At 40.8% G+C, this 27,086-nt stretch overlaps 1 protein-coding gene across 1 annotated transcript in view; it reads right to left on the bottom strand.

Annotated features, from left to right (window-relative positions):
• LOC126425326 (nuclear RNA export factor 1-like) overlaps nt 1-27,086 on the bottom strand; it is a 167,315-nt gene that overhangs the window by 24,165 nt on the left and 116,064 nt on the right. Inside the window, exons 10-11 of the mRNA XM_050088308.1 lie at nt 13,619-13,848; nt 2,327-2,495 (exon numbers count right to left, since the gene is read on the bottom strand). Of these exons, the coding sequence (XP_049944265.1) occupies nt 2,327-2,495; nt 13,619-13,848 (399 nt within the window). The remainder of the gene's footprint in view (nt 1-2,326; nt 2,496-13,618; nt 13,849-27,086) is intronic.

The raw sequence follows: 27,086 nt of genomic DNA on the forward strand, positions 1-27,086 counted from the left end.
TGCTTGGGGTGTTACTATGAAGAGTACAAGACAGTTAGTTCAGATAATACCTTTTTCTCACAGTGAAACTGGTTTAAACAGATAATTATTACATACTGTTTAGCATTTTTAGTAAAACATCAGGTATCATGAGGCAGTGTGGAAGGTCGGACACCTGATGGTGTTCAGGAAATAAATAGTGTATTTTATATTTTTGAAATGACTTCTCATCTGTCTGGACGTTTATTGATTCAACTATTTCTGCCAATATCATATTGTCACATCATTGCCATGTACAAAATGGTCACAATAAGAAAGTTTTGCTTTTGTTTCATGAATAATGGACTGTGCACTTCACCGGAGGCTGTTGATGGACTGGTCAAAAGTTGCAGCAGATGATGACCGGGTATAATAGACCGAAGGATTCGATTCAGTTGACATTGTTGGCTGAGGTAGAACCCATCTGAATGATCAGGTTTTTGACAGTAAAGGCCATTGACCAAAACAGTAGGTGGAAGGAAGGGGTTTCTGAGCAGATTTCTTTGAGCATTGACGTTGCCCCATACTGTACAGCATTTCCAGGTTACATGAAATGGTTGTACAATAGTGTTACTACTACATAGAGTATGAACTACACAGATTATACTGAAAGAAAATGTTTCATTAGGGTGGAAGTAAAATTTTTCTTTACCTCAGTACAAAATACATCCTTAATATATTAGATGGATCCATGTTTAGCATTTGAGGGGGGGGGGGGGCAGTAACCTTTTCACTTTTCCATTGATAACACAACGCTGATGATCTGATACATAGTGTTTTGAACCACTAATGTTTGCGATGAACAAGTTTATCCAGACAATACTACATTTGCAGTTAGTGTCCTCAATGTGCACATTTTCAGTATCTCTACTAGCCAAGTCTTACTGTTTTCAAACACACATTTCAGTTCAATAATGACGGCATATCAAGCATTTGTAGCAACAATTGGGATTGGCGTTACACTGCACTCATGGTTGGAACACACCACTGACTTGTTAACTCTTGCTCACTGAAACTGTGCATTCCTCAGTGAGAGTGTTTGCGAAGTGTGTAACTGCATATCACATCTCACACCAGACATCATCACTAGCATTCTACACTACCCAAGGTAGAGTTCACTTTGTCGAGTTCGTGCTTGGTAAGTAAAAATTTTGTTCATGCCTGGTAAGTAAAAATTTTGTTGTAAAGTGTGCACAAGTATTTTAGTTTTGTAGTTTACAGCATATGCTCCAACCCAGTGCCAGTTTGACTGTGCTGCAACTGTCTTGGATATGTATTCATCACTGTCCCATATTCTCATCACAGACTCATTAATGCAGAAATCTTAATCCCAACTGTTTGTAGTAAAACATACGACGGTTGGAACTTAAATAGTGGCAACTATTTATTCACAACCGATGCACAAGAGTTACATGTTTGCACCTGTTACTGTCCTTCAAAGTAGTCACCATCGCTGTGTAGAACCCACTGTCAGTGATGTGGAAGGCGTAGTATACTGTTAACAGAGCCTGTTCTGTTGATGGTGCGAATGGAGCGCTCTAAATTTATGGCGATTATCATGTACGACTGTGATGGTGTTATCCTACCGCATTATATTCCTCCATGGCAGACCGTCAATGCACAGTATTACTGTTAGATTTTGGAGCATCACCTGAGACCAGCTTTGCGAAAGAAGCGGCGACATTTTCTGTGCAATCCACCCATCGTTATGCACGACAATGCGCGGGTGCATACAGCGCAAGCTGTGGCTGCTCGTTTTGGTCAATGGGACTGGGAAGTACTGTACCATCCACCATATTCCCCGGACTTAAGTCCTTGTGACTTTGATTTGATTCTGAAGATGAAGGAACCACTTCGTGGCATTTGATTCAGAACTGTTCCAGAGATTCGACAGGCAGTAGACTGCTCCATTCGCGCCATCAACAGAACTTGCTCTGCCAACGGTATACTATGCCTTTCACATCGCTGGCAATGGGTTCCACACAGCGCTGGTGACTGTCCCTTCCTACCTACTTTTTTAAAATGTATTATTCTGTACAATTTGCATTTCTCTTTCTCTTTAATGCAACTTTCCTTGTCACTTTGCCCCTTTTATAATCTCTGAACTGAAGATGGCTTACTAACATACTGTTCTGAGGAAGAATATAGGAGGAGAAAAGAAAAGGATGCATCTCTTTAATCAGTCAGTGATAATGATTTTCTCTTGCATCACTCCTCAGAATTACAGTAACAGAGTAAAAACAATATTGACAAATGATGAAATCGTGAGGAAGGGATAATACAGCAGTAGTAAATGTTTTCTACTCACAGAATCATGTAGAAGATCTACAGTGAAGGAGTACGGGTCATGTTGAGTCCTAGGCAGCTTCTCTAATCTCATGATGACCTTCTCCGCCCCATGGGCCAGTGTAGTCTTTGACCTCAGTTTGGCAGAAGTGTGCAAGAGGTCACGGCACTCTGCTATATATGAGCTCAGCCTACAGGAAGAGGAGAAAATGAGTGACAAGTATAACATGGGTAAAACAAGGCATATTAAGCTGACTTAATTTTTCAAGCTTTGAAAGAGATATTGTATTCTAGAACAGCATATCATCTGAGCAAAAATAGGATCACTGGTAGAAAACAGTTTGTATTTCCAAACAGTTGCTAAACTGAGAATGTCACTTGCACATGCATATACAAAATTTTACAAGTTCTAAATAGCAAAACAGTACCATCTGGTATTTTCTGAGACTTACCTAAGGCTTTTGACTATGTGAATCACAACATCCACCTAGATAATGTGAGGTGTTATGGAACTGGTGTACAGCCAAGCAATTGGTAATGTCATATCTAATAAAATGAATGCAGAAAGTTGAACTCAATAATTCGACCAATAAAATCGGGGGAGATAACTCTGACTGGGAAGAAATCACTTATGGAGTCACACGAGACTCAATCTGAGGTCCACTTTTGTTTCTCATAATGTAAACTACCTTCCACCTAACATACAAAAAACAGAATTAAGTCCTTTTGCAGATGACACTAGTAATTTAATCAATTGAAATGTACAATGGCCATCCAAAAAGTTCTGAGACTGATTTTATTATTGGCATATAAGTCAGGGCAGCACAGTAGCAAGTGGCAGCACAAACTAACAACTGTAAGCAACAGGTATGCTTTCAAACAGTTGTCAAACTATTCGTACGCCTAAATGAGTTACAAGGTTTCAAAATTTTAAAAGTTCATATAAAACAAAGGAATGTCATATTTCCTCTTTTCAGCAACATGCTGTGTCATTAACATCCACCAGACTCAACATCTTGTGGAAGTTTTTGAAAGAGAATGTCTATTTTACAACAGTGTGCTAAAAAATAATTCAGTAAGTCTGTTCTCAATATCGGTTGAGGTATTACAAGTCACGCATATTACTCGGCTGACTTTCCCACTTCGCTGACACAAGCTGCAACCCTCTCCCGCTTGAGGGCTCTGAATTGTAGCTTGTAGCATGGCAGTGTGGAATGTAACTACATTCGAGCATGAGAAAAAGCCTGCTGTAAACAACATCCTAACTGCAGAAAATGTGCTCCTATTGAAATTCATAGAAGAGTGAAATTTGTGTACAGTAATGAATGTATTGGCATTAATAATGCCCAAAATTGGATTGCTCATACTTGTAATGAAGAGAACTGTGGTGTTTACCCCATAATGTGAGAGTGTTCAGTATGGATGACAATGTACGTCAACTGATGAGACTCATCGGAACTGATTGCATTCTTCAGAAGGAATCGTTGACTAACACAAATACAGCTCTCAGGTAAGTTTGGCAAATCGTATGAGCACATACACGCTGTCACTGCAGATCTGTCGTACGGCAAACTGTGTGCACAATAGGTGCCTCAAATGCTCGCTCCTGACACGAAACAGAAGAGATTTGACATTTGTCGACAATTTCTTTTGCATTTTGAATGTGAGGGTGATCATTCCTTAACAACATTGTGACAGGTGATGAAAGTCTGGTTCACCACTTTGACCCTGAAAACAAGAGAGCACCACTGAAGTTCCATCACAAGGGATCACCGACACAAAAAAGTTCAAGATCATGCCAATAGGAGGTAAAGCTGTGCTCACTATGTTCTGGAATGTTCAAAATGTGAGGCATTTAGAATTCATGCCTAAAGGCAATGCCATAAATTTTGCAACGTACTGTGACACCCTCAGAAAACTGAAAGCACAAGTTTGAAGAATTCATTTGCACATAGGGCATGACAATGAGAGGCCACATGTGAGTGCTGCAACAATAATGCCTTGGGTTCATTGCCCACTGATCGTCCTCCCCCAACACAGACTTGATTTTCAGATTGCAGGGTGGCATTCTAACGATGCTGGGGTCACACTGTTAATGACCTACTAGGTAACCGTTTTTGTCAATATTTACGTCATTGTCAGCTTTTGCTGAGGTGCTCTTTCTATTATATTTATTGATAATTTCTATTCCTTTATGCTTTTGGGTAATTATAAAAATATTTAGTAAGTAGTAAGTAAAATACTTGCATTCAGTAAAACCAGTCATCCAGCCATTTTTAATCTCAAATTAAAACAAAACCAGATAAAAATAATAATCAATTTCAATAGAAGTTACATTTTGCAATAAAACATGAATTTCTATTTTTCAAATGTACAAAATTCAATCAATGTAACTTCTCAGAAAAATTATCTCAGTGTGTATACGACCCTGGACAACTGGGAGATCTGAGAAAAATCTGGGAATTTTTTCATCTGGGAGAAAACTGGGAAAAACCCAGGAATTTTTCATTGTTTTAGTTTTCAGTTAGATTTTGGCAATTTTGGCTGGTAGGAATCGATATTCTAACAAAGGATATTACTGTATTCCGGTACTGCAGAATAATACTGCAGTAATAAAACATTAACGAGAGAAAAAAAGGAAATAAAACCTAAGTTGCAAAGGAAATGTGTCATACACAACAACAAAACAAAGTGCTCATACAAGTGTCTGCCAACAGCAAAATGTGACAAAGGCTGTACGAAGACTATGCAATGCTTCAGTACAACAACTTGCTTCCCATGAGTGTGGCGTTACAACAGTTTACATTAGATTCGTTTGAGCAGCTGCGAGCGGGCTCATGCACATGCGTTGTTGAGTTGCGTGTGAGTAGTACCTTCTCACATTTCTAGCTACAGATGTGTGGCTGTTAGCTGTATAAGCAGCATCAGATGCTACCCGGAAAATTTTTACTGGCATGCCCAGGTTGCCATATTCACACATGCGCAACAGGCCTAGATCTGGTGGGGCAGGGGCAAACTGGGGTATCTGCCTCGGGGAGCAATTCCAGGGGCGGTGGGAGGGAGATGGGGAGGGGGCAAATTCATATTCTTGACGAAAAAACCTTGTTTCACAAAGCGCCTAACATCCAGCACACATTGGTCTAACGATTATTCGTATGATTTTGAAACGCATCCCTGTTGGTTTTTGAACATTTTTGAACACATTCTAAGTTGATTTCTGAATGAGTCATAAGTTGATTTTTGAATGTGTGCATACTGTATGTGATGACTACCTGCCAGGGGAATCCCCATCACATCTAGAAATAAACTTTCCTACAGACAATAGAGGATGGGGCTATAAGAGCTGAGCGGAATAAAGCTGAACAGGTGTAAGCCAATCGCTGTCTGTTTATTTGGTTGACTGGGTTTGCGAATGATCAGCGTTGTTATAATTACTAGCGAAGGCCATAGATTCAGACTACCACAAAGGAAATAAATGACTAACAGGAATAACATCCAAGAACATGACATTTTGACAGTTTTTAGCCAGACTGCTACACTAGTAAGGGCAGTTGTACAGTCCCCAGCTAGCCAGCACTTAAGTTCTATTCTGGGAGTAGTACGGAAAACATGTTGTACGAACACGTAATAATGCCTAACTGGAGAATAAAAGTGGGATAACTAAACTGGTGATTGGGGCAGGGTTAGTGAAGCTAACTGGATGATAAGTTTTGACAATGGCGGGAATACTTACAGAATTAGTAATGACTAGATTGTTTGTTAGAACAAGGAAGTAGAAGAAAAGTTTATGGAATAACATGAAGATCCCAAAGTTATATAAAAATTTCATACTAATATTTTTCGATCTCATATCGGAGAAGCTGGAGCATATGAATGAAATGTGAAACTATTTCCTATCATAAAGCTTTTTGCTTGTAGTAGGCCTAATAAGCATTTGATATTGGTACTTCATGAATTATGTTCTGTTGTGTCATAAAAATGACCATTTGTTCCAAAACAGTCTCATTTATTTGGCGTATGTTGCAATTGCTACAATATTTGACAGGCGTATTTCATTCTAACTAGCAGACAGTGACAAAATACTCGTAATTAGCTCGAGAAACCACACCAGTCTTGGGTACTATTTGTATTAACAGCTTTTTCAGTATTAGAAAATGACATTTCGTCCTTTAATGTAGCAAAACGTTTAACGAACTTTGATGAGGTAATAGATTCTTTCGCAGAAAGGAAAGCATGCAATGTAAAGTCGTAGCAAGATTAGAGAGAAAAAAATGCTAGGATTTAAGTATTGAAGAAATGTGTACTGTCTTGCTTGCCTCTTGTTTCACTGGTTTTAGGTATCCTATATTTAATTTTATGTCGTACAAAACAGCAAGTATTAGCTAATAGGCAATAAAGAGTGAAAATTTTCCAAAGAGTTCTTGTTCTCCCGGTTACAAATAATCCCATCCAGTATTTGTTGCAAATTTCTCTCTCTCTCTAAAAAAAAACAAGGATGTAGTGGCAGGATGTCAAACTGGCAGACAGAGATGCACCACAGAACATTTCCACTGTCCTGCATATGTTTTGTGGTATCCATTGCAAAATATGCATGTCTGATTTCGACAGAGTGAAATACAATGACGTATGATAGAAGAGTGCTGTGTGAGGAGGCGTGGCACTGCACTTTGGCACATTTAAGACCAAATAACATGTCTTACATGTCCTCGAAGATGTATGTTTTACGCATCAGATTCTTCAGAAAGATGTGGGCTATAAAACAAACATTTTTTTGAAAAGTTCTACATCTACATCTACATCTATACTCCGCGAGCCACCTTACGGTGTGTGGCGGAGGGTACTTATTGTACCACTATCTGATCCCCCCTTCCCTGTTCCATTCACGAATTGTGCGTGGAAAGAACGACTGCTTGTAAGTCTCCGTATTTGCTCTAATTTCTCGGATCTTTTCGTTGTGATCATTACGCGAGATATATGTGGGCGGTAGTAATATGTTGCCCATCTCTTCCCGGAATGTGCTCTCTCGTAATTTCGATAATAAACCTCTCCGTATTGCGTAACGCCTTTCTTGAAGTGTCCGCCACTGGAGCTTGTTCAGCATCTCCGTAACGCTCTCGCGCTGACTAAATGTCCCCATGACGAATCGCGCTGCTTTTCGCTGGATCATGTCTATCTCTTCTATTAATCCAACCTGGTAAGGGTCCCATACTGATGAGCAATACTCAAGAATCGGACGAACAAGCGTTTTGTAAGCTACTTCTTTCGTCGATGAGTCACATTTTCTTAGAATTCTTCCTATGAATCTCAACCTGGCGCCTGCTTTTCCCACTATTTGTTTTATGTGATCATTCCACTTCAGATCGCTCCGGATAGTAACTCCTAAGTATTTTACGGTCGTTACCGCTTCCAATGATTTACCACCTATGGCATAATCGTACTGAAATGGATTTCTGCCCCTATGTATGCGCATTATATTACATTTATCTACGTTTAGGGAAAGCTGCCAGCTGTCGCACCATGCATTAATCCTCTGCAGGTCCTCCTGGAGTACGTACGAGTCTTCTGATGTTGCTACTTTCTTGTAGACAACCGTGTCATCTGCAAATAGCCTCACGGAGCTACCGATGTTGTCAACTAAGTCATTTATGTATATTGTAAACAATAAAGGTCCTATCACGCTTCCCTGCGGTACTCCCGAAATTACCTCTACATCTGCAGATTTTGAACCGTTAAGAATGACATGTTGTGTTCTTTCTTCTAGGAAATCCTGAATCCAATCACAAACCTGGTCCGATATTCCGTAAGCTCGTATTTTTTTCACTAAACGTAAGTGCGGAACCGTATCAAATGCCTTCCTGAAGTCCAGGAATACGGCATCAATCTGCTCGCCAGTGTCTACGGCACTGTGAATTTCTTGGGCAAATAGGGCGAGCTGAGTTTCACATGATCTCTGTTTGCGGAATCCATGTTGGTTATGATGAAGGAGATTTGTATTATCTAAGAACGTCATAATACGAGAACACAAAACATGTTCCATTATTCTACAACAGATTGACGTAAGCGAAATAGGCCTATAATTATTCGCATCTGATTTATGACCCTTCTTGAAAATGGGAACGACCTGCGCTTTCTTCCAGTCGCTAGGTACTTTACGTTCTTCCAGCGATCTATGATAAATTGCTGATAGAAAGGGGGCAAGTTCTTTAGCATAATCACTGTAGAATCTTAAGGGTATCTCGTCTGGTCCGGATGCTTTTCCGCTACTAAGTGATAGCAGTTGTTTTTCAATTCCGATATCGTTTATTTCAATATTTTCCATTTTGGCATCCGTGCGACGTCTGAAGTCAGGGACCGTGTTACGATTTTCCGCAGTGAAACAGTTTCGGAACACTGAATTCAGTATTTCTGCCTTTCTTCGGTCGTCCTCTGTTTCGGTTCCATCGTGGTCAACGAGTGACTGAATAGGGGATTTAGATCCGCTTACCGATTTTACATATGACCAAAACTTTTTAGGGTTCTTGTTTAGATTGTTTGCCAATGTTTTATGTTCGAATTCGTTGAATGCTTCTCTCATTGCTCTCTTTACGCTCTTTTTTGCTTCGTTCAGCTTTTCCTTATCAGCTATGATTCGACTACTCTTAAACCTATGATGAAGCTTTCTTTGTTTCCGTAGTACCTTTCGTACATGATTGTTATACCACGGTGGATCTTTCCCCTCGCTTTGGACCTTAGTCGGTACGAACTTATCTAAGGCGTACTGGACGATGTTTCTGAATTTTTTCCATTTTTGTTCCACATCCTCTTCCTCAGAAATGAACGTTTGATGGTGGTCACTCAGATATTCTGCGATTTGTGCCCTATCACTCTTGTTAAGCAAATATATTTTCCTTCCTTTCTTGGCATTTCTTATTACACTTGTAGTCATTGATGCAACCACTGACTTATGATCACTGATACCCTCTTCTACATTCATGGAGTCGAAAAGTTCCGGTCTATTTGTTGCTATGAGGTCTAAAACGTTAGCTTCACGAGTTGGTTCTCTAACTATCTGCTCGAAGTAATTCTCGGACAAGGCAGTCAGGATAATGTCACAAGAGTCTCTGTCCCTGGCTCCAGTTCTGATTGTGTGACTATCCCATTCTATACCTGGTAGATTGAAGTCTCCCCCTATTACAATAGTATGATCACGAAACTTCTTCACGACGTTCTGCAGGTTCTCTCTGAGGCGCTCAACTACTACGGTTGCTGATGCAGGTGGTCTATAGAAGCATCCGACTATCATATCTGACCCACCTTTGATACTTAACTTAACCCAGATTATTTCACATTCGCATTCGCTAATAACTTCACTGGATATTATTGAATTCTTTACTGCTATAAATACTCCTCCACCATTGGCGTTTATCCTATCCTTGCGGTATATATTCCATTCTGTGTCTAGGATTTCGTTACTGTTCACTTCCGGTTTTAACCAACTTTCCGTTCCTAATACTATGTTGATTTAATTTTTGGCGTCCTACCTCAAATACTGGAAGAAGAGGGAGGGGGGGGGGGGGGGTGAGGTGTTCCACTACCTAGTATTGCTCCGGTTCAGAAATATCATAGATCTGGGACTGATACACTGAGCAGTCATTGTTTTAGTGGGGAGGTGGGTAGTCTTCACATGACACGTGTTTTTGTTTAGTGATTTTGCTGTTTCCTCTTCGTTTATTGCTCTCCTGTCAAATGAAAACAAAATGGATTTCTGTGGTCGGGAGCTATCAAGTGAACGAAAATACATTCACATAATTACAGAAGGCTAAAATAAGTTGTTAGCTTCAGATTTTATTTTATTTTCACCTTTCTGAGAGTCAAGCATTAATTTCTTTGCAGAACAATAAAGTTATTTTTGTCGGTTTGCTAAAGAAATTTGGTTTTTATTACTCTTTTCTGCTGATGCAGCCCATTTATCTGAAATGAAGTGTTTCATTCCACACTGTTGGCAACTTTCGACTGTTTGCTACATTTCAAGTACACATATTCACCTTCTAGCACTTATGGCATTATGCCATAATAAAAAACCAAACATGAGATAATACAGTACTGATACTCCAAGAAAATTTACATCTGAATCTGGACATACGACAGTGCACTTTAAGCCAAATTATGCATTTTAGTATGAGTCATGAAATTCCCATGCTCTTGGAGTACCCTCTCATGTCTTGTTTCTCTTATGACATAATGTAACATCTTTTAATGTTTTGCACATACGAACATATGGCTTTGTGCATCATTGTAGCTGCACAAGTGCAGTGACGGCTGTTATATGGCGCTCTCTGGCAACTCCTGAAATGAAGCTATTTCTAACACGTTGAGGGGAAATATTGTGAATGGTGGTTTGAAAAGCGTTACTTTCAAAGTAAATTTCCTTTTACGCAAAATGAACTATATGTGAGAATGTATGATGAATTTCTTACATCACAGAGCAGTTAACTCTAATTTAAAAGTCTACTCTTCGAGGACAACCATAAGAAATTTCAAGTCCAAATGGTCAGACATTTATATCTTTATTAAAAATTTTACTGGCACTATTGGGTGATGTATCATAAAGTGTAACACGCGCAAAAAAGGTCAACATTTTATGTGAAAGCTTAGATTTTCTTACAACTTATTAATCTTTGAGACCAATATTATATGTGAAGGCTTTGGTTCTCTTGTAGCAACACTATGTGTGTTAATTAAAACCATTAACTTTTCCTATTTGTGTGGTTGCACTACTTAACTGTGATGTTGCTTTTGGCTGATTTCATCATGTGTCCTATGCTCTGAATATTTGCTGTCATCGGCTGGCGAGATCACGTACATGAGCTATAACTGGCTTACAAAAGCGCATTGCAATCTCGATTTCAAATCTTCAGAAAGTAACATGCGGTGTTTGGTGGAATTTGAAATTATACTTCTGCAGTACAAAAATATGCAGCATACATGTTGTTGCACATCACAGATCTTTCCAAAACATGTTTTTTTCCTCCAAGTTTCATTTTGTCAAGTGCTGAGATATTCTATACTGATGTATAAAACTATAACCATTCAATGGACTGATAAGTTTTACAGTTCCAAGGAAAAGTATACTGTCCTAACATGGAAAAAGTGTATTTTCACCCGGGAGAAAGTGTATTTTTACGGGGAAATCCGGGAATTTTTTTTCCTTGTCTGCATATACGCCCTGCATCTGTGATACATAAGAGTCTTGGGTTGCTAGCTATTAGAATGTGGAAATAGTCTGTGTTATGTCCCTGGAGTAGTCTCTTGAAAAAATATTGTGTTTTTCCCTCTCGTTCTGTAAATACTGCTGAATTCTAAAATGATGAGACTGACTTGAAGAATTTATATGATGAGAATGGAATGTACTGTCTGTGTAAAAAGAACACGAAGCAGTTTTTGCTGGTTTTAATAAACAGCCAAGTGGGAAGCTTGTGTTTCAGTCACACAACTGATAAAAATACAGATGATTATTAACCCCAGGTTAACAGAAGAAATGAAACAAGGATGCCAAAATTATCTGCAATCAGTTATGAAATGTACTCCACTCTCAAGGAATTGGAAGTGCAAAATAGAAGTAATCAACACTAAAATTCCTTTATTAAGTAATTGTTCTAATGATATCATTGTGGGAGCTAGGTACATTTCAGTCTGTTTCACTTAAAAACACCTTCGATAACTTCACTTTGTGATAGGGATGAACCAGTGCAAGCATAAGATAGGTTGTGGCTCCATCAACAAAGTTAAACATTCTGCAGTGACAGTATCAACTAACCGGTCTCTCTATGGGAGAAATGTGTTCATTAGCGAGGTGGTTATATTAAGAAACACAAGGTGCCACCCAAAATATCTGAGAAATTCATTGTAAAAAAACAGAAAACTATACTTACGTCCTAATGCCCTACACATTCAAGTAGTCACTTCGGGCATATACGCAACCATTCCTGCGCTGTTCCCATTCTTGTAAGCACTCTTGGAAGTCCACACGGCAAAGGGTGCTCAGGACCCATTGTGATTCCATTCAGACTTATGTGGGTGCATTGTCATGGTGCATCAACCACACTTTTTCTTTTTCCACAAATATGGCCATTTGCGCTGAACATTTTCCCTCAGCCGCTTCAAAACCTCACCCATTCAAAACATGTTCACAATTGTCTTTTTACAGTGCTACAGATGATCTTCCATGTGCGGAATTATGTTTATTACCTGCACCTCGGACAACGATTATCCTTTATTATGTTTCACTGAAAACAGAATTTGTGATCTCAGTCTGACAAGGATGATGAACTAGGTGTCTCAATACCTGTTTCAGTATCATTTTCACTTGTTGAGCACATATTGTCATCACTGTACTCCTCACGTCCATTTCTTGTACAGACGAGCGTATACGATGCAACACATTCAATTGATTCATCTTGCAAAAAAATTAATATTTTATCTGCTAATTCTTTGTCATTCAGTGAAATTCCACAGGTTTCTTTCCGACAAAATGTCAACTTCAGCAGCTGCTGTTGTTGTAGATATGATGAAATGTTTGCTTTGTTCACCATTGCCATTGCTCTGCTTTGTTTCAACAGCACTAGCACTGCTGTGAGTTACTCACTGACAAAGTAGTTCAGCTATGTTCCATAGCCTCATGCTGTGCTTGCCACTGGATACCTTCAGTCCTTTCCCCTGTTGCTGTTAGCAACTAATATTGTGGCTGTGTGGTAGACAATATGTGGGGTGTCACATAAAAATCATAGTCCTTTTGCAACCTTGCTCTCAAGTGGTTCCTTGTAAGCGATGTACCTCAAGACATCTAGTGACAGAATGTCGTACTGTTACTGGTTTGACCAGTGCAATGAAATTCTCATATATTTTGGGTAGCACTTCGAAAATATGTAGGCATGAATAATAAAGGTGTAGAAAGTTATTTAAGTCTGTTTTATTTAAATCATTAAAAATTTTTGCATAAAAATTCAGAGGCATGCCCTCATAACAAACCAAAATTTTAATGGAATCGAAGGCTGCCATTTAAGATGAGATGTTGTTGACTGACTAACACCTGTTGGCCTGAGTTACAAGTAATTTATAGCTAAGAGTTGAAAATTGTGTTCGAGAGAATGGCTGCCATCACGATGACATAATTTCTTGAGTGACGACATAAATCTAAGGTGTTTTTCTTAAAAATCTGCTCACTATCGCACTTTTGAAAACTATCAATGTTCCATAGGCCACTCTGTATTTGTGTTTAGAATAGACTAGGAGCCCACAACAGATAATGAGAGAATACCGGTGGACGTGTACATACCTTGCATCGTGTGATGTGCTCTGACCAGGAAGGTACATGCTAGAGAGTGAGAAGTAGGCATCCTTGTGGTAGAGTTCCCACAGCCAAGTCCGATCCTCACCATCATACAGTGTGAAAAAGTGGTCAAGAAACTGGTCGGCGAGCTCACCCGAGTTGCCCCCGCTCCTACAGAAAATGTAATTTGGCCGCCACCGAGGTAAGCCCGGAGTGCGTTGAAGGTAAGCCCCATCCTAAAGAGAAGACAATCATAAATATACATTCCAAAATCATACAGTATGATAAAATTACAGTACATAATTTCTTTTGTGTTAAAACTTAGTCATCACAGCAGACAAGCTTTGTTTTTTGTCAGATAATTTTTATTTGCTCTTAACTATGGCTGTTGCTAAATTGGTGAACGTAACATTTTTAAATCATGTAATCTCTATGTATCCCTAGTATTATTATTATTCAATAAGTTACTATAAAACCAAATTTACCATTACCATATTTCCATAATCTTTGCTGTATTGCCACTATTGGACTGGTATTCAAATTTAGGGATGCTATTTTAAAATGGACTGAGGGCATCTGCTGGAAAATTGTTTCACTCCTTTACTCCCTATACTGTTTAAAAATGTTTACCTCCATTGCTGGTCCATGATTCTACACTTACTTGGCACTGATGGTCTTTCCTTCCCTACACTGATGTCATGGATCCATCCTCTAATGTAATCTATTTTCACTTTTATATAAAATTAACTTGCAGGTGATTTTTCTTGATACAATAACCAAATTCTCTACTCACATGGCAGAATTAAAAATGGATATCGTTAGAACAATAAAAAAATATAATTTATTTATCTTCTATGCGAATGTACTGGTCCAAGGTTATTTTCATAAATCAATAACTTCACACATTTAATTTTGATAACTTCTTTATTTTTCCATGCACAAAATATCATTATAAATATCTTCAAACTTAGCTTCTTCCATTCACATAGTAATATGCACAGAAACCAGTGTTATTTTTTACACATGGCAGTGCTCAATCGATCAAATACTGTCTCATCAAATACCTTGAGTACTGCTTTTCAATACTGATAAACCAAATACTGCAGCACAGGTATAAGTGTGTGACACATTTATAAAATTTTTAATAATAAAATTCATATTCCATTGTAAACAAGCTTAAATACAATTAAAGCTGGTTATTTACTAAGAATTGTTGACTTCTCGTGATATATGTGTGTTTCTAAATATCAATCTCAATGTCTGAACGTATAACTATTTATGAATAGGTTATAACAGAGGGAAACATTCCACGTAGGAAAAATATATCTAAAAACACAGATGATGTGACTTACCAAATGAAAGTGCTGGCAGGTCGACAGACACACAAACAAACACAAACATACACACAAAATTCAAGCTTTCGCAACAAACTGTTGCCTCATCAGGAAAGAGGGAAGGAGAGGGAAAGACGAAAGGATGTGGGTTTTAAGGGAGAGGGTAAGGAGTCATTCCAATCCCGGGAGCGGAAAGACTTACCTTACGGGGAAAAAGGGACGGGTATACACTCGCACACACACACATATCCATCCACACATATACGGACACAAGGAGACATATTTAAAGACAAAGAGTTTCTGTACCACTCTTTGTCTTTAAATATGTCTGCTTGTGTCTGTATCTTTATTTCAAAATTTATGGCACAGAAAACAAAAGTTAGCTCTGAAACCTGCATATTCATTTACATGTCGAGAAAAAAAAAAAAACAACATTTTTGTGATGACAGAACAACCTGTTTCTCATGGGTTTTTTCATAGCACTCCCAATCAACGACAATATGTGGTGGAATGTCCCATTGCTCAAATGCTGCATTGAATCTCTTGAGGCACACCACCTCATCAAAATCGTCCCACTCTTCAGTGGGTATTCTGTATATGTGCGACAGAGTAAGTGATCGCTGTTAATATCCAAAAACAGCTTGTTTCAATTGATCACATCCATGTTTGTTTGGGTTCATGTACAAGGAACAGGCTGGCCATCCCATTCTGGTTACCACAGTGTGCAGAAGGAATGTGTTCACAAGAACAGCACGATGAGAACGCAACTTACTTGTCCATCAAAATACAACCGTCACCAAAATAATGGTAATATAGTCCCATTATTGATTGCAGAATCTCATCCCTGTACCACATAGCAGTGAGATTACCCTCAACAACCATGAGAGCTGTACACTGACCACATGTAAAGCCACCCCAGGACATCACTCCACCATAATCTTGTTGCACATGTAGGACATAGTGTCGGAGGCATTTGATACTGCTGGGTTGTCTCCAAACATGTTGTCTGCGATCATCGGTGTACAAACAAATCCAAATTTCTACAATATTTTTTGCCCATCTGTAACGGAATCCACGACGTCGTATACAACGTGGTGCTTGCCACAGTCATTGGAAATGGAGATCCACATTATGTAATCATCTCCTAAGATTTTGATGCAAACCAAGACACCACTGAGCCTCTCCGAATGCTGAATTCAATTTCAATTCTACAGCATTCAGACCTATATCCTTTGACTTAAAACTCATCCTATGCACCTTTCGAACAGGTACAAATTTCCTGAAAACTGTCAACTACCTGTCAACTGGAATTGATTCCACGTCAGCATTACATCGCTTTGACTCCAGTGCAAATGTATGGGCAACTTCCCCAGTCGACAAACTTTCTGTATGTAACACGATGATGAGGACATGATCATCGGTCACGACTGTTCTTTGTGGCACAATGAATGTTCACTCTATTGTTCCACAGACATCTGTAATGTGTCCCTACTGGTGCTATACTTTCAACTGAAATGCTGCAATTCATCCAAGTGCACTCTTCTACCTATAGGTAGCACTCGTTGTAACTGTGTGTATTTACAAACGTCAGGGTGACCTTCTGGCTGGGGCAGGAACAATCACAATAGCAACACATCTACATGACAAAGTGGTGTTTCAATATTTTTATTAATGTGTGTGTTGTGGCGTAACAAGCTAGCTACGCCACACTGAGAAGGGAGCCAAAAGGCACGCGTACACACACGCCGACTGGCGTCAAGTCTGGAACAGGATAGTAGTGAATTCTCATAAGAAAAGTATGCAGCTCCTCGAATACTTATCTTTTATTCTTTGATGAATACAGCATTCTTGATGAGACAGTTCATATGATAACTTTCAAACTATGTAAGGCTAATGGCGCCTTGCTAGGTTGTAGCCATGGACTTAGCTGAAGGCTATTCTAACTGTCTCTCGGCAAATGAGAGAAAGGCTTCGTCAGTATAGTCGCTAGCAATGTCATCGTACAACTGGGGCGAGTGCTCGTCCGTATCTCGAGACCTGCCTTGTGGTGGCGCTCGGTCTGCGATCACACAGTGGCGACACACGGGTCCGACATGTACTAAATGGACCGCGGCCGATTTAAGCTACCACCTAGCAAGTGTGGTGTCTGGCGGTGACACCACATTCCTCCCCCGCAAATCGGCGAACGGTCGTGTTATAAGACTTCCGCCCGCCGTGGGGAGGACCCCATGTTGACGTATGCGATGAGGTGGGGAGCCTAACAACAGGCGAGGCTGTGCCACCCGCACCCGGCCATTCGGTCCGAGGGGAGCTAGGAAACGCCTGAAAACCTAGTCCAGGGTGCACGTCAACATGCGGTGTATGCGCCCGTAAAGAGACAGGAGGGGCCGAAGGGTCGACCGCCATTGCGTCGGGGTATCCGACGCGCGAAGACGCCAGGTGGTCCGGAGCGGGCAAGAGTTCCATGGCGGAGGACAGCTGATCACGGGAAGCGATCGGTGGCGCGTGACCCAGGGAGGCACTTGGCGGCTGCAGCGAAGCGGCGAATGCGGGCGGTGCCGGCGGGAGAACCAGCGGCGGCGGCGGCTGCAGCGACGCGTCGCCATGGGGCAATATGGAAGGCATCGTCGGTAACACCTGGGGATGAGGCGAGCCAGTAGATGGGTCCCCAGGGCGCTGACCGGACGGCACCGTCGCTGAAAGCAGATGGGGAGCGGCAGAACCCGTGCGACCACAGAGGCGCAGCTGATTGAGATGCCGACGCACCTCACCAGAGGCCCCCAAAACCACATACATCGCACGGCCGAGGCAGCGAAGAATGCGCCCTGCGAGCCAACGCCGTGAACCGCGATAGTTGCGATAAACTACAACGTCGCCTGGAGCAAAAGCAGAAGTCTGCCGCTGCACAGGAACCTGATGCGGCGGGTGCAGCAAAGACATCAAGGTTCGATGAGGACGACCGTGGAGCAACTCAGCCGGCGAGCGACCATCTCGGGGCTGAGAGCGATACGATGACAAAAAGAGCAACAACGGGTCCTCCCGAGAATGCGACTCTTTCAACTTCAACATCTGTGACTTGAAAGTCCGGACCAATCGTTCAGCGGCACCGTTTGACTGAGGCGAAAATGGCGCGGATGTCAGATGTTGAATACCATTGGCCTGGCAGAATGACTGAAATTCTGCGGACATGAATTGTGGGCCATTGTCGGAAACAATAGTCTGCGGAAGACCTTCAATGCAAAAGATAGCAGACAACGCTTGGATGGTGGCAGAGGACGTCGTGGAAGACATCCGGACAACAAAAGGAAAATTACTGAAGGCATCTACCAGAACCAACCATCGAGCATTCCACAATGGACCAGCAAAATCGATGTGCAAACGTTGCCAAGGGGAAGTGGCTTTTGGCCATGTAAAGACTTTCCGCGGCGGTGCGGATTGTTGTTCGGCACATGCCATGCAAACATATTCGTAATCGCAGCATCGATTCCGAACCAAGTACAGTGCTGACGAGCAAGTTGTTTCGTTCGCACTATACCCCAATGTCCTTGGTGAAGAAGCCATAAGACAGAGGACTGTAACGAACGTGGGACCACGACTCTGGACTGATCATTATCAGAACGCAACAACAAAACACCACGTCGTACAAAAAGTCTCTCCTTGTGAGCAAAAAATCAGCGAACCAACGGATCCTCGATCCGAGACTTTGACAAAGGCCATTGTGTAGCAACAAAACGCAAAATGGTAGCAAGGACAGGGTCAGCAGCTGTGGCTGTAGCTACACGACGAAAATCAATCGGAAACGATTCGACCACTTCATCGGTTTCCGCATCAATGAACATGCAAGCAAGTTCGGAAGAATCGAATGCTCTATCCTCAGCAACAGGCAAACGGGACAACACATCGGCGTTTCCGTGCTTAGCAGTGGACCGATACAAGATATCGTAGTGGTACTGCGAGAGGAAAATAGACCAGCGAATGAATTTCTGCGCTGTACGCGGAGGTACAGGCTTGTTTGGATGAAAAAGCAACGTCAAAGGTTTGTGGTCTGTGATGATGGTAAATTGACGACCATACAAGAAATCATGGAACTTAGTAACACCAAACACGAGAGCCAAAGCTTCTTTCTCTATCTGTGAGTAATTTCTTTGCGCAGACGAGAGCAATTTTGACGCAAAGGCAATAGGGCGATCATGCGAGCCAACTTTGTGCGCAAGCACAGCACCGATCCCGAAATCCGATGCATCTACCATCAACAAAAGGGGTTTCTGGGGATCAAATGGCGTAAGGTAAGTATTAGAAAGCAACGCCGATTTCAACTGGCAAACAGCGCGTTCGCATTTCGTCGTCCAGAGAAACGGAACACCTGTACGGCGCAAGCGATGAAGCGGAGCTGAAATCGAAAAGGCATTGCGCACATTCACTCACACATTGTGATGCTAAATCGTGTAATGTGCTTGCGACCTCAACACGCAATGCGTGGGGAACATTGCGCGCTCGGAAAAATTTCGGTTGTGCGTTTACTTTCATTTCCAAATGTGCTTCATAGTTCTTAGCGCAACCAAGGCCCGGTGCAAAAATGTCTGCAAATTCTTCACATAGACGAGAAACACTGTCTGAAGGCACAGTCTGGTTCACTGATAGGACCTGATTTACAATAGACATGTTAAACAATTGAAATAAATCTAAGCCAAACAAGTTCACTGCAGTAGAAGAACGAAGAACGTAAAATGACACAAGTTTTGTTTGTCCCTTGTATGTTGCAAGAAGGCTGCACTGTCCTAACACAGGAATTTTCTGTCCTGAATATGTGGTGAGCTGAACATTTGCGGCACGCAACGGAGGTTTGCCCAGTTGTTTGTACGTGTCGTGATTGAGCAATGAAACAGCAGCTCCGGTATCGAGCTGGAATGGAATGACCTTGCCATTAAAGTCCAAATCTACAAAAAGTTTATTGTCCTGCTGACGACAAGAGCGACTGTCTCGTGCAATTTGAACTGATACAGGTACAGAATCACTTGCTAATTGACGTGATTTCCGGCGACGTCGACGCACACTTTTTGTGGGACGAACACAGTCACTGTTAGAGAAATTGGCACTGGACGGGGTGGAATTAACTACATGAATGTCCATGGGCGAAGGTCCACGAGCCTGAGTGTCCTTGGTTCAATTCCGGCGCGAAGCAAAAGGCCTGGAATGATTGTGATTGTCTGATCTGAGCTTTTTCTGGCAAACACTTTGAACATGTCCTTTCTTATTACAGAAAAAGCAAATAGCTTGGCGTGACGGGCAATTTTCACGCGAATGTCTAGTAGCACACCGCGGGCATGATTTCACTGCATTTGTGTGCTGGCGCGGCACACCTGGTTTAGAGCGTGGCGGCAGCTGCGTAGACGTATGCGAGGGCAGTTTACCGGGCCGCTTAGCGCGCCCGGCGGGCCGGTTAATGTTACACACGACTGGCGAAGTTTCAAATGATTCCTGAGCAAAGTCAAGTGTGTCTTGTCTATCCAATATGTCTATCACTTGTTGAAGGGAGAGATTAACTAGTTTCAAAATTTGCTCCCGTATGCGAACATCAGAAACGTTCTGTGCAATTGCATCACGCACCATAGTATCTAAATAAGGAAGGCCACAGTCACATTCAAATGAACAATCCCTAGTAAGGCCTTGCAAAGTTGCAACCCACTCCCGATTAGTTTGACCGGCCGTACGTTTTGTACGAAAGAAAGTATACCTTTTTGCAACTACATTAACTGTTTCTTTGAAATAGGCGTCCAATGCCGACAAAATTTCTTCGTAGGACAGAGTTGCTACGTCGCGTCGGGGAAACAATTTCACTATCACACGGTACGTTTGCACCCCTATACACGACAATAAGTGAGGCTGCCGCTCATTACCTTGAATTCTGTAGGCAGCGAGATGGAATCCAAACTGGCGGGACCACTCGGTCCACGATTCCACGACCGGGTCGTAGGGCCTAAAAGGCGGTGCAACTGCATGTCGTGGCTGCGGTAGCGGTGAAGCGGCGGCTGCCGCATCGTTTTGCAGCGCACGTTGACCCTGGACGAGCTGTCCAAGGGCATCCAATAACGCCTGCGTCTGCTGATTCTGCAAGCGATAAAATTCGGACAGTACATCTGGAGACTGTGGCGAAGCCATGACACAAATAAATCAGAGCAAAGCAAGTAGAAAGAACACGATCCTCTAATCCTCGTCGCCAATCTGTTGTGGCGTAACAAGCTAGCTACGCCACACTGAGAAGGGAGCTGAAAGGCACGCGTACACACACACCGACTGGCGTCAAGTCTGGAACAGGATAGTAGTGAATTCTCATAAGAAAAGTATGCAGCTCCTCGAATACTTATCTTTTATTCTTTGATGAATACAGCATTCTTTATGAGACAGTTCATATGATAACTTTCAAACTATGTAAGGCTAATGGCGCCTTGCTAGGTCGTAGCAATGGACTTAGCTGAAGGCTATTCTAACTGTCTCTCGGCAAATGAGAGAAAGGCTTCGTCAGTATAGTCGCTAGCAATGTCGTCGTACAACTGGGGCGAGTGCTCGTCCGTATCTCGAGACCTGCCTTGTGGTGGCGCTCGGTCTGCGATCACACAGTGGCGACACGCGGGTCCGACATGTACTAAATGGACCGTGGCCGATTTAAGCTACCACCTAGCAAGTGTGGTGTCTGGCGGTGACACCACAGTGTGATTTTACATAGGTACCTAATTCATTTCAAAAGTAACATCTTCAGAAGTATTTTATGTCATTCCTTACAGTTCAGTAAAAATAGATTTTCAATTAACATTTTTATTATTCCTGAAAGTTTATTTGTAAGCTATTGAAACAATGAGTGTCTTTTATTTATGAGCAGTTATTAACAAAAATAATATTTTACAAGAACTGCTATTACCACAAAATAAATATAAATCACATGGAAAAAAAGTAGAACCTTGCCAATTTGTCCACTATGTGGCTGGGACATGGTTGGAACCCAAAAAGAGGTCAGATTATCAGAGGAAAACTTTTATTGACCCATAATAGCACAAAACATCTCAATACATCATCAATTTTCAACTGGAAATACAGTCTGAAATATTGCAATATGTTAAAACATTAACAATACAAACAGAAAAGGTTGACACACTTAAAAATCTAACAGGAAAGTGTAACAGGCAGTAGTGCCTATACTGTAAAATATATCTGTATCATATAGTAAGATAATGTTACTGTGAGTGAAAGTTTAACATCTGTACAAACTTTATTACAGTACTCTACTGACACACAACTGAACTGCACTGAACTGTTCAAAACATGAGAAATCAAATGGTAAAAAATTTAAAAAAAGGAAAGAAGATTGCAGTTTAATGTTCAGTCACTATAAAAAATGTTCTGTTCTTAAGCAGGATGAAAAAAGTTTATAATGTTCTTTTGCTTACCAGATGATAACCTCCATTTTGCTGCAATGTTCTGTCACTTCCTAATCCATATAATGTCAATTGGTGTAGACACAGAGCTTTGTTAGATGTACTGAAGGGCTATATCAATCGCATTTTTAGCATCTGTATGTTATACTCAAGCTGTGAGTTCATTATCTTTGTAGCTGTTATCATTATTCTCATTAGTTGTTCAAATTATAGCACCAATGATACGCTCATCAGTTAATTCTGCTTCCATTGTGCAGTCAATGGCAGCTGTACTGATCCATCCTTTTATATCACTGGGCTCAATGTCCAATTGTAAAAACATTGTCATATGTTTATGTTTAGCTGGTTACACAGTTTACTGTGTAAGAAGAACATTGCCAATAATTTATAAAACAAATGTGTGCTCAAGAACACTTATAGATTGAATTAGAAACAAGTTCTTTCACACTGAAAGTGACTGAACTATCACACTTAGCAATGGTCAGCTGCCTACTGATTGATATCTCAGGTGACGAGTCACCGACAAGTCCAGTCGTGACTGTAGCAGTGGTCCTTGTACGTAACCAAACACCGGAAATGGAATGTGACTCAGGGAAGAGGCAAAATCTAAAATGAACAGTACAGTAACAATTCATCAAAACGGGAATATTCCTAATGGCTCAGTCCCCAGTCTGCAACTAAGAACCAGAATGGTTGGGCGCCATAAGCTCTCTGTTCTCCTTGGGCAAGTTGTACCTCGGACCCGAGCACAAAAAATGAATTGATGTCTTTGAAATTACATCTGTACTCAGAATGAATTTCCCCTCTGCACCACTGTACACACAGATTTGAAACATTGCGCACATATTAAGCCTCAAGCAGGCATGTCTACATATAAAGTGCGCCAAGCACAAATGACGTCTTGTACCGTTCCACAGTTTTTTTAAATTGGCAGCCTGTAACTATTCCTCCATTGTTGCTTCAGAAGTTGTGTTGTGATACAGCCAATTGAACAGCAGTAATATAAAATAAACAGCAAGCTAGGTGGGAAAAATTTACAATCTGTGCAAGGAAATGCCCTGGTTTCCGAGGTAACTCCACAATCCACAAAGAGGCAGTTTTCTATAATTAGTAATTGAATAAGCATTTGCCCGGTATATGATGCAACAGCATCATTTAACATGCCAATGGGTCATTACTGAGCGGTAACACTTGTATGCGGCAACAGAGTGATACAATGACAATTTACTGCTACATTATTATTATTTAATTAAACAGTAATTCATCTCATATAATCTAAGTTGATTTTATTGTTGTTTAATTAAACTAAGATTAAACTGTGGGTTTGCTCATACATGTTTACCTTACTAACATGTTGTTGTTGTTGTGGTCTTCAGTCCTGAGACTGGTTTGATGCAGCTCTCCATGCTACTCTATCCTGTGCAAGCTTCTCCATCTCCCAGTACTACTGCAACCTACATCCTTCTGAATCTGCTTGGTGTATTCATCTCTTGGTCTCCCTCTATGACTTTTACCCTCCACGGTGCCCTCCAATGCTAAATCTGTGATCCCTTGATGCCTCAAAACATGTCCTACCAACCGATCCCTTCTTCTAGTCAAGTTGTGCCACAAACTTCTCTTCTCCCCAATCCTATTCAATACCTCCTCATTAGTTACGTGATCTACCCACCTTATCTTCAGCATTCTTCTGTAGCACCACATTTCGAAAGCTTCTATTCTCTTCTTGTCCAAACTAGTTATCGTCCATGTTTCACTTCCATACATGGCTACACTCCATACAAATACTTTCAGAAACGACTTCCTGACACTTAAATCTATACTCGATGTTAACAAATTTCTCTTCTTGAGAAACGCTTTCCTTGCCATTGCCAGTCTACATTTTATATCCTCTCTACTTCGACCATCCTCAGTTATTTTACTCCCTAAATAGCAAAACTCCTTTACCACTTTAAGTGTCTCATTTCCTAATCTAATTCCCTCAGCATCACCTGACTTAATTTGACTACATTCCATTATCCTCGTTTCGCTTTTGTTGATGTTCATCTTATATCCTCCTTTCAAGACACTGTCCATTCCGTTCAACTGCTCTTCCAAGTCCTTTGCTGTCTCTGACAGAATCACAATGTCATCAGCGAACCTCAAAGTTTTTACTACTTCTACATGAATTTTAATACCTACTCCGAATTTTTCTTTTGTTTCATTTACTGCTTGCTCAATATACAGATTGAATAACATCGGGGAGAGGCTACAACCCTGTCTCAGTCCTTTCCCAACCACTACTTCCCTTTCATGCCCCTCGACTCTTATAACTGCCATCTGGTTTCTGTACAAATTGTAAATAGCCTTTCGCTCCCTGTATTTTACCCCTGCCACCTTCAGAACTTGAAAGAGAGTATTCCAGTTAACACTGTCAAAAGCTTTCTCTAAGTCTACAAATGCTAGAAACATAGGTTTGCCTTTTCTTAATCTTTCTTCTAAGATAAGTCGTAAGGTCAGTATTGCCTCACGTGTTCCAACATTTCTACGGAATCCAAACTGATCTTCCCCGAGGTGGGCTTCTACCAGTTTTTCCATTCGTCTGTAAAGAATTCGCGTTAGTATTTTGCAGCTGTGACTTATTAAACTGATAGTTCGGTAATTTTCATATCTGTCAACACCTGCTTTCTTTGGGATTGGAATTATTATATTCTTCTTGAAGTCTGAGGATATTTCGCCTGTCTCATACATCTTGCTCACCAGATGGTAGAGTTTTGTCATGACTGGCTCTCCCGAGGCCATCAGTAGTTCTAATGGAATGTTGTCCACTCCCGGGGCCTTGTTTTGACTCAGGTCTTTCAGTGCTCTGTCAAACTCTTCACGCAGTACCTTATCTCCCATTTCGTCTTCAGCTAAATCCTCTTCCATTTCCATAATACTGTCCTCAAGTACATCGCCCTTGTATAAACCCTCTATATACTCCTTCCACCTTTCTGCCTTCCCTTCTTTGCTTAGAACTGGGTTGCCATCTGAGCTCTTGATATTCATACAAGTGGTCCTCTTCTCTCCAAAGGTCTCTTTAATTTTCCTGTAGGCAGTATCTATCTTACCCCTAGTGAGAAAAGCCTCTACCTCCTTACATTTGTCCTCTAGCCATCCCTGCTTAGCCATTTTGCACTTCCTGTCGATATCATTTTTGAGACGTTTGTATTCCTTTTTGCCTGCTTCATTTACTGCATTTTTATATTTTCTCCTTTCATCAATTAAATTCAATATTTCTTCTGTTACCCAAGGATTTCTATTAGCCCTCGTCTTTTTACCTACTTGATCCTCTGCTGCCTTCACTACTTCATCCCTCAGAGCTACCCATTCTTCTTCTACTGTATTTCTTTCCCCCATTCCTGTCAATTGTTCCCTTATGCTCTCCCTGAAACTCTCTACAACCTCTGGTTCTTTCAGTTTATCCAGGTCCCATCTCCTTAAATTCCCATCTTTTTGCTAACATAAAGACAACTATTACTTACATTTGTACAAAGTATGCCACATGCTCACTCGTGTTATAAAAATTGACATGCCCACTTGAGGGTTAAAACTGTGTGCTGAACCAGGACTCTGACTGAAAACATTGCCTTTCTGGGGAAAATGCTCTACCGGCTGAGCTATGCAGCCACGATTCACAACCTCCCTTTCTTCCACCAGCATCCCTCTCCTGCTTTCCAACCTTCACAGAAGTTCTGCAGCCCACCTTATTCAACTAGTGCTCCTGCAGGAGACAACACAGCAGAGAAATGCCAGAGTTGCAGCCTAAGAGACTGTTTCCAGAATGAATTTTCAGCCTGCAGTCTGTTGTCTTGTGCATACACGCTGTGTAATGTAGTAGAATGGGCAGTATATAACGAACAGATCAATACCAAGCATTTTGGAGATTGTGATACTACTGCTTGATGTTTACATGACACAGAATTTTCAATTGTAGTGTCTTACACTTATCATATCTATGAAAATTATTTAACTTATGACAAAATTAGGTGAATAATATTCAAATCCAACTGACTTACATTGTAGTGTATGCACAAAATATGTTAGACTAAATGTGAATACATACAGAGAATATTTGCAGGAACAGGACACAAAAAAGCAGTAAAACTAATTACAGAACTCAATGAAAGGACAGTAAAATCATGTTAGTATCAAAACTCATAGTTTAATTACAGAGTAATTAAAGGATGTAGCCAACCAATAATCAACAGTCAATAACTGGTGGAACTTTGATATGAAAACTAATTTATTTCAACATACTAATTACATCAAACTGGGTGCAAGTATATGTCAAACTAAATTTTGTCATCAGTTTCACGGAAATTCATATATTTCAGTTTTAAGTTTAATTAAGTACAATTCAAACAATACATAGAAAACTCAAATTTGTGCCTGTCTTTGCGGAAATAAATACGTGGAAGATAAACTTCCAATGCGTCACCTACATCGTTCAACAATTAGTGTACCACAAACACTGTCTTGAATACCAGGCATGTTTTATATAGCAAAGGGAATTTATTTTTGAAGAGCTACACCACCTAGTCAACAAAAAGCAGATCTGAAAATTAAGTATCAAGATTGTTCCCAGAAGCATCGAAATATTTTGACAATATATTAACAATATCAAATGTGAAAGTCCACTACCAAAAGAAAAAGCAAAATGTACCACAACATTGTCTAAAACAAAGAAAAACA

The sequence above is a fragment of the Schistocerca serialis genome, chromosome 10, assembly GCF_023864345.2.
Source record: "Schistocerca serialis cubense isolate TAMUIC-IGC-003099 chromosome 10, iqSchSeri2.2, whole genome shotgun sequence".
Lineage (NCBI taxonomy): Eukaryota > Metazoa > Arthropoda > Insecta > Orthoptera > Acrididae > Schistocerca > Schistocerca serialis.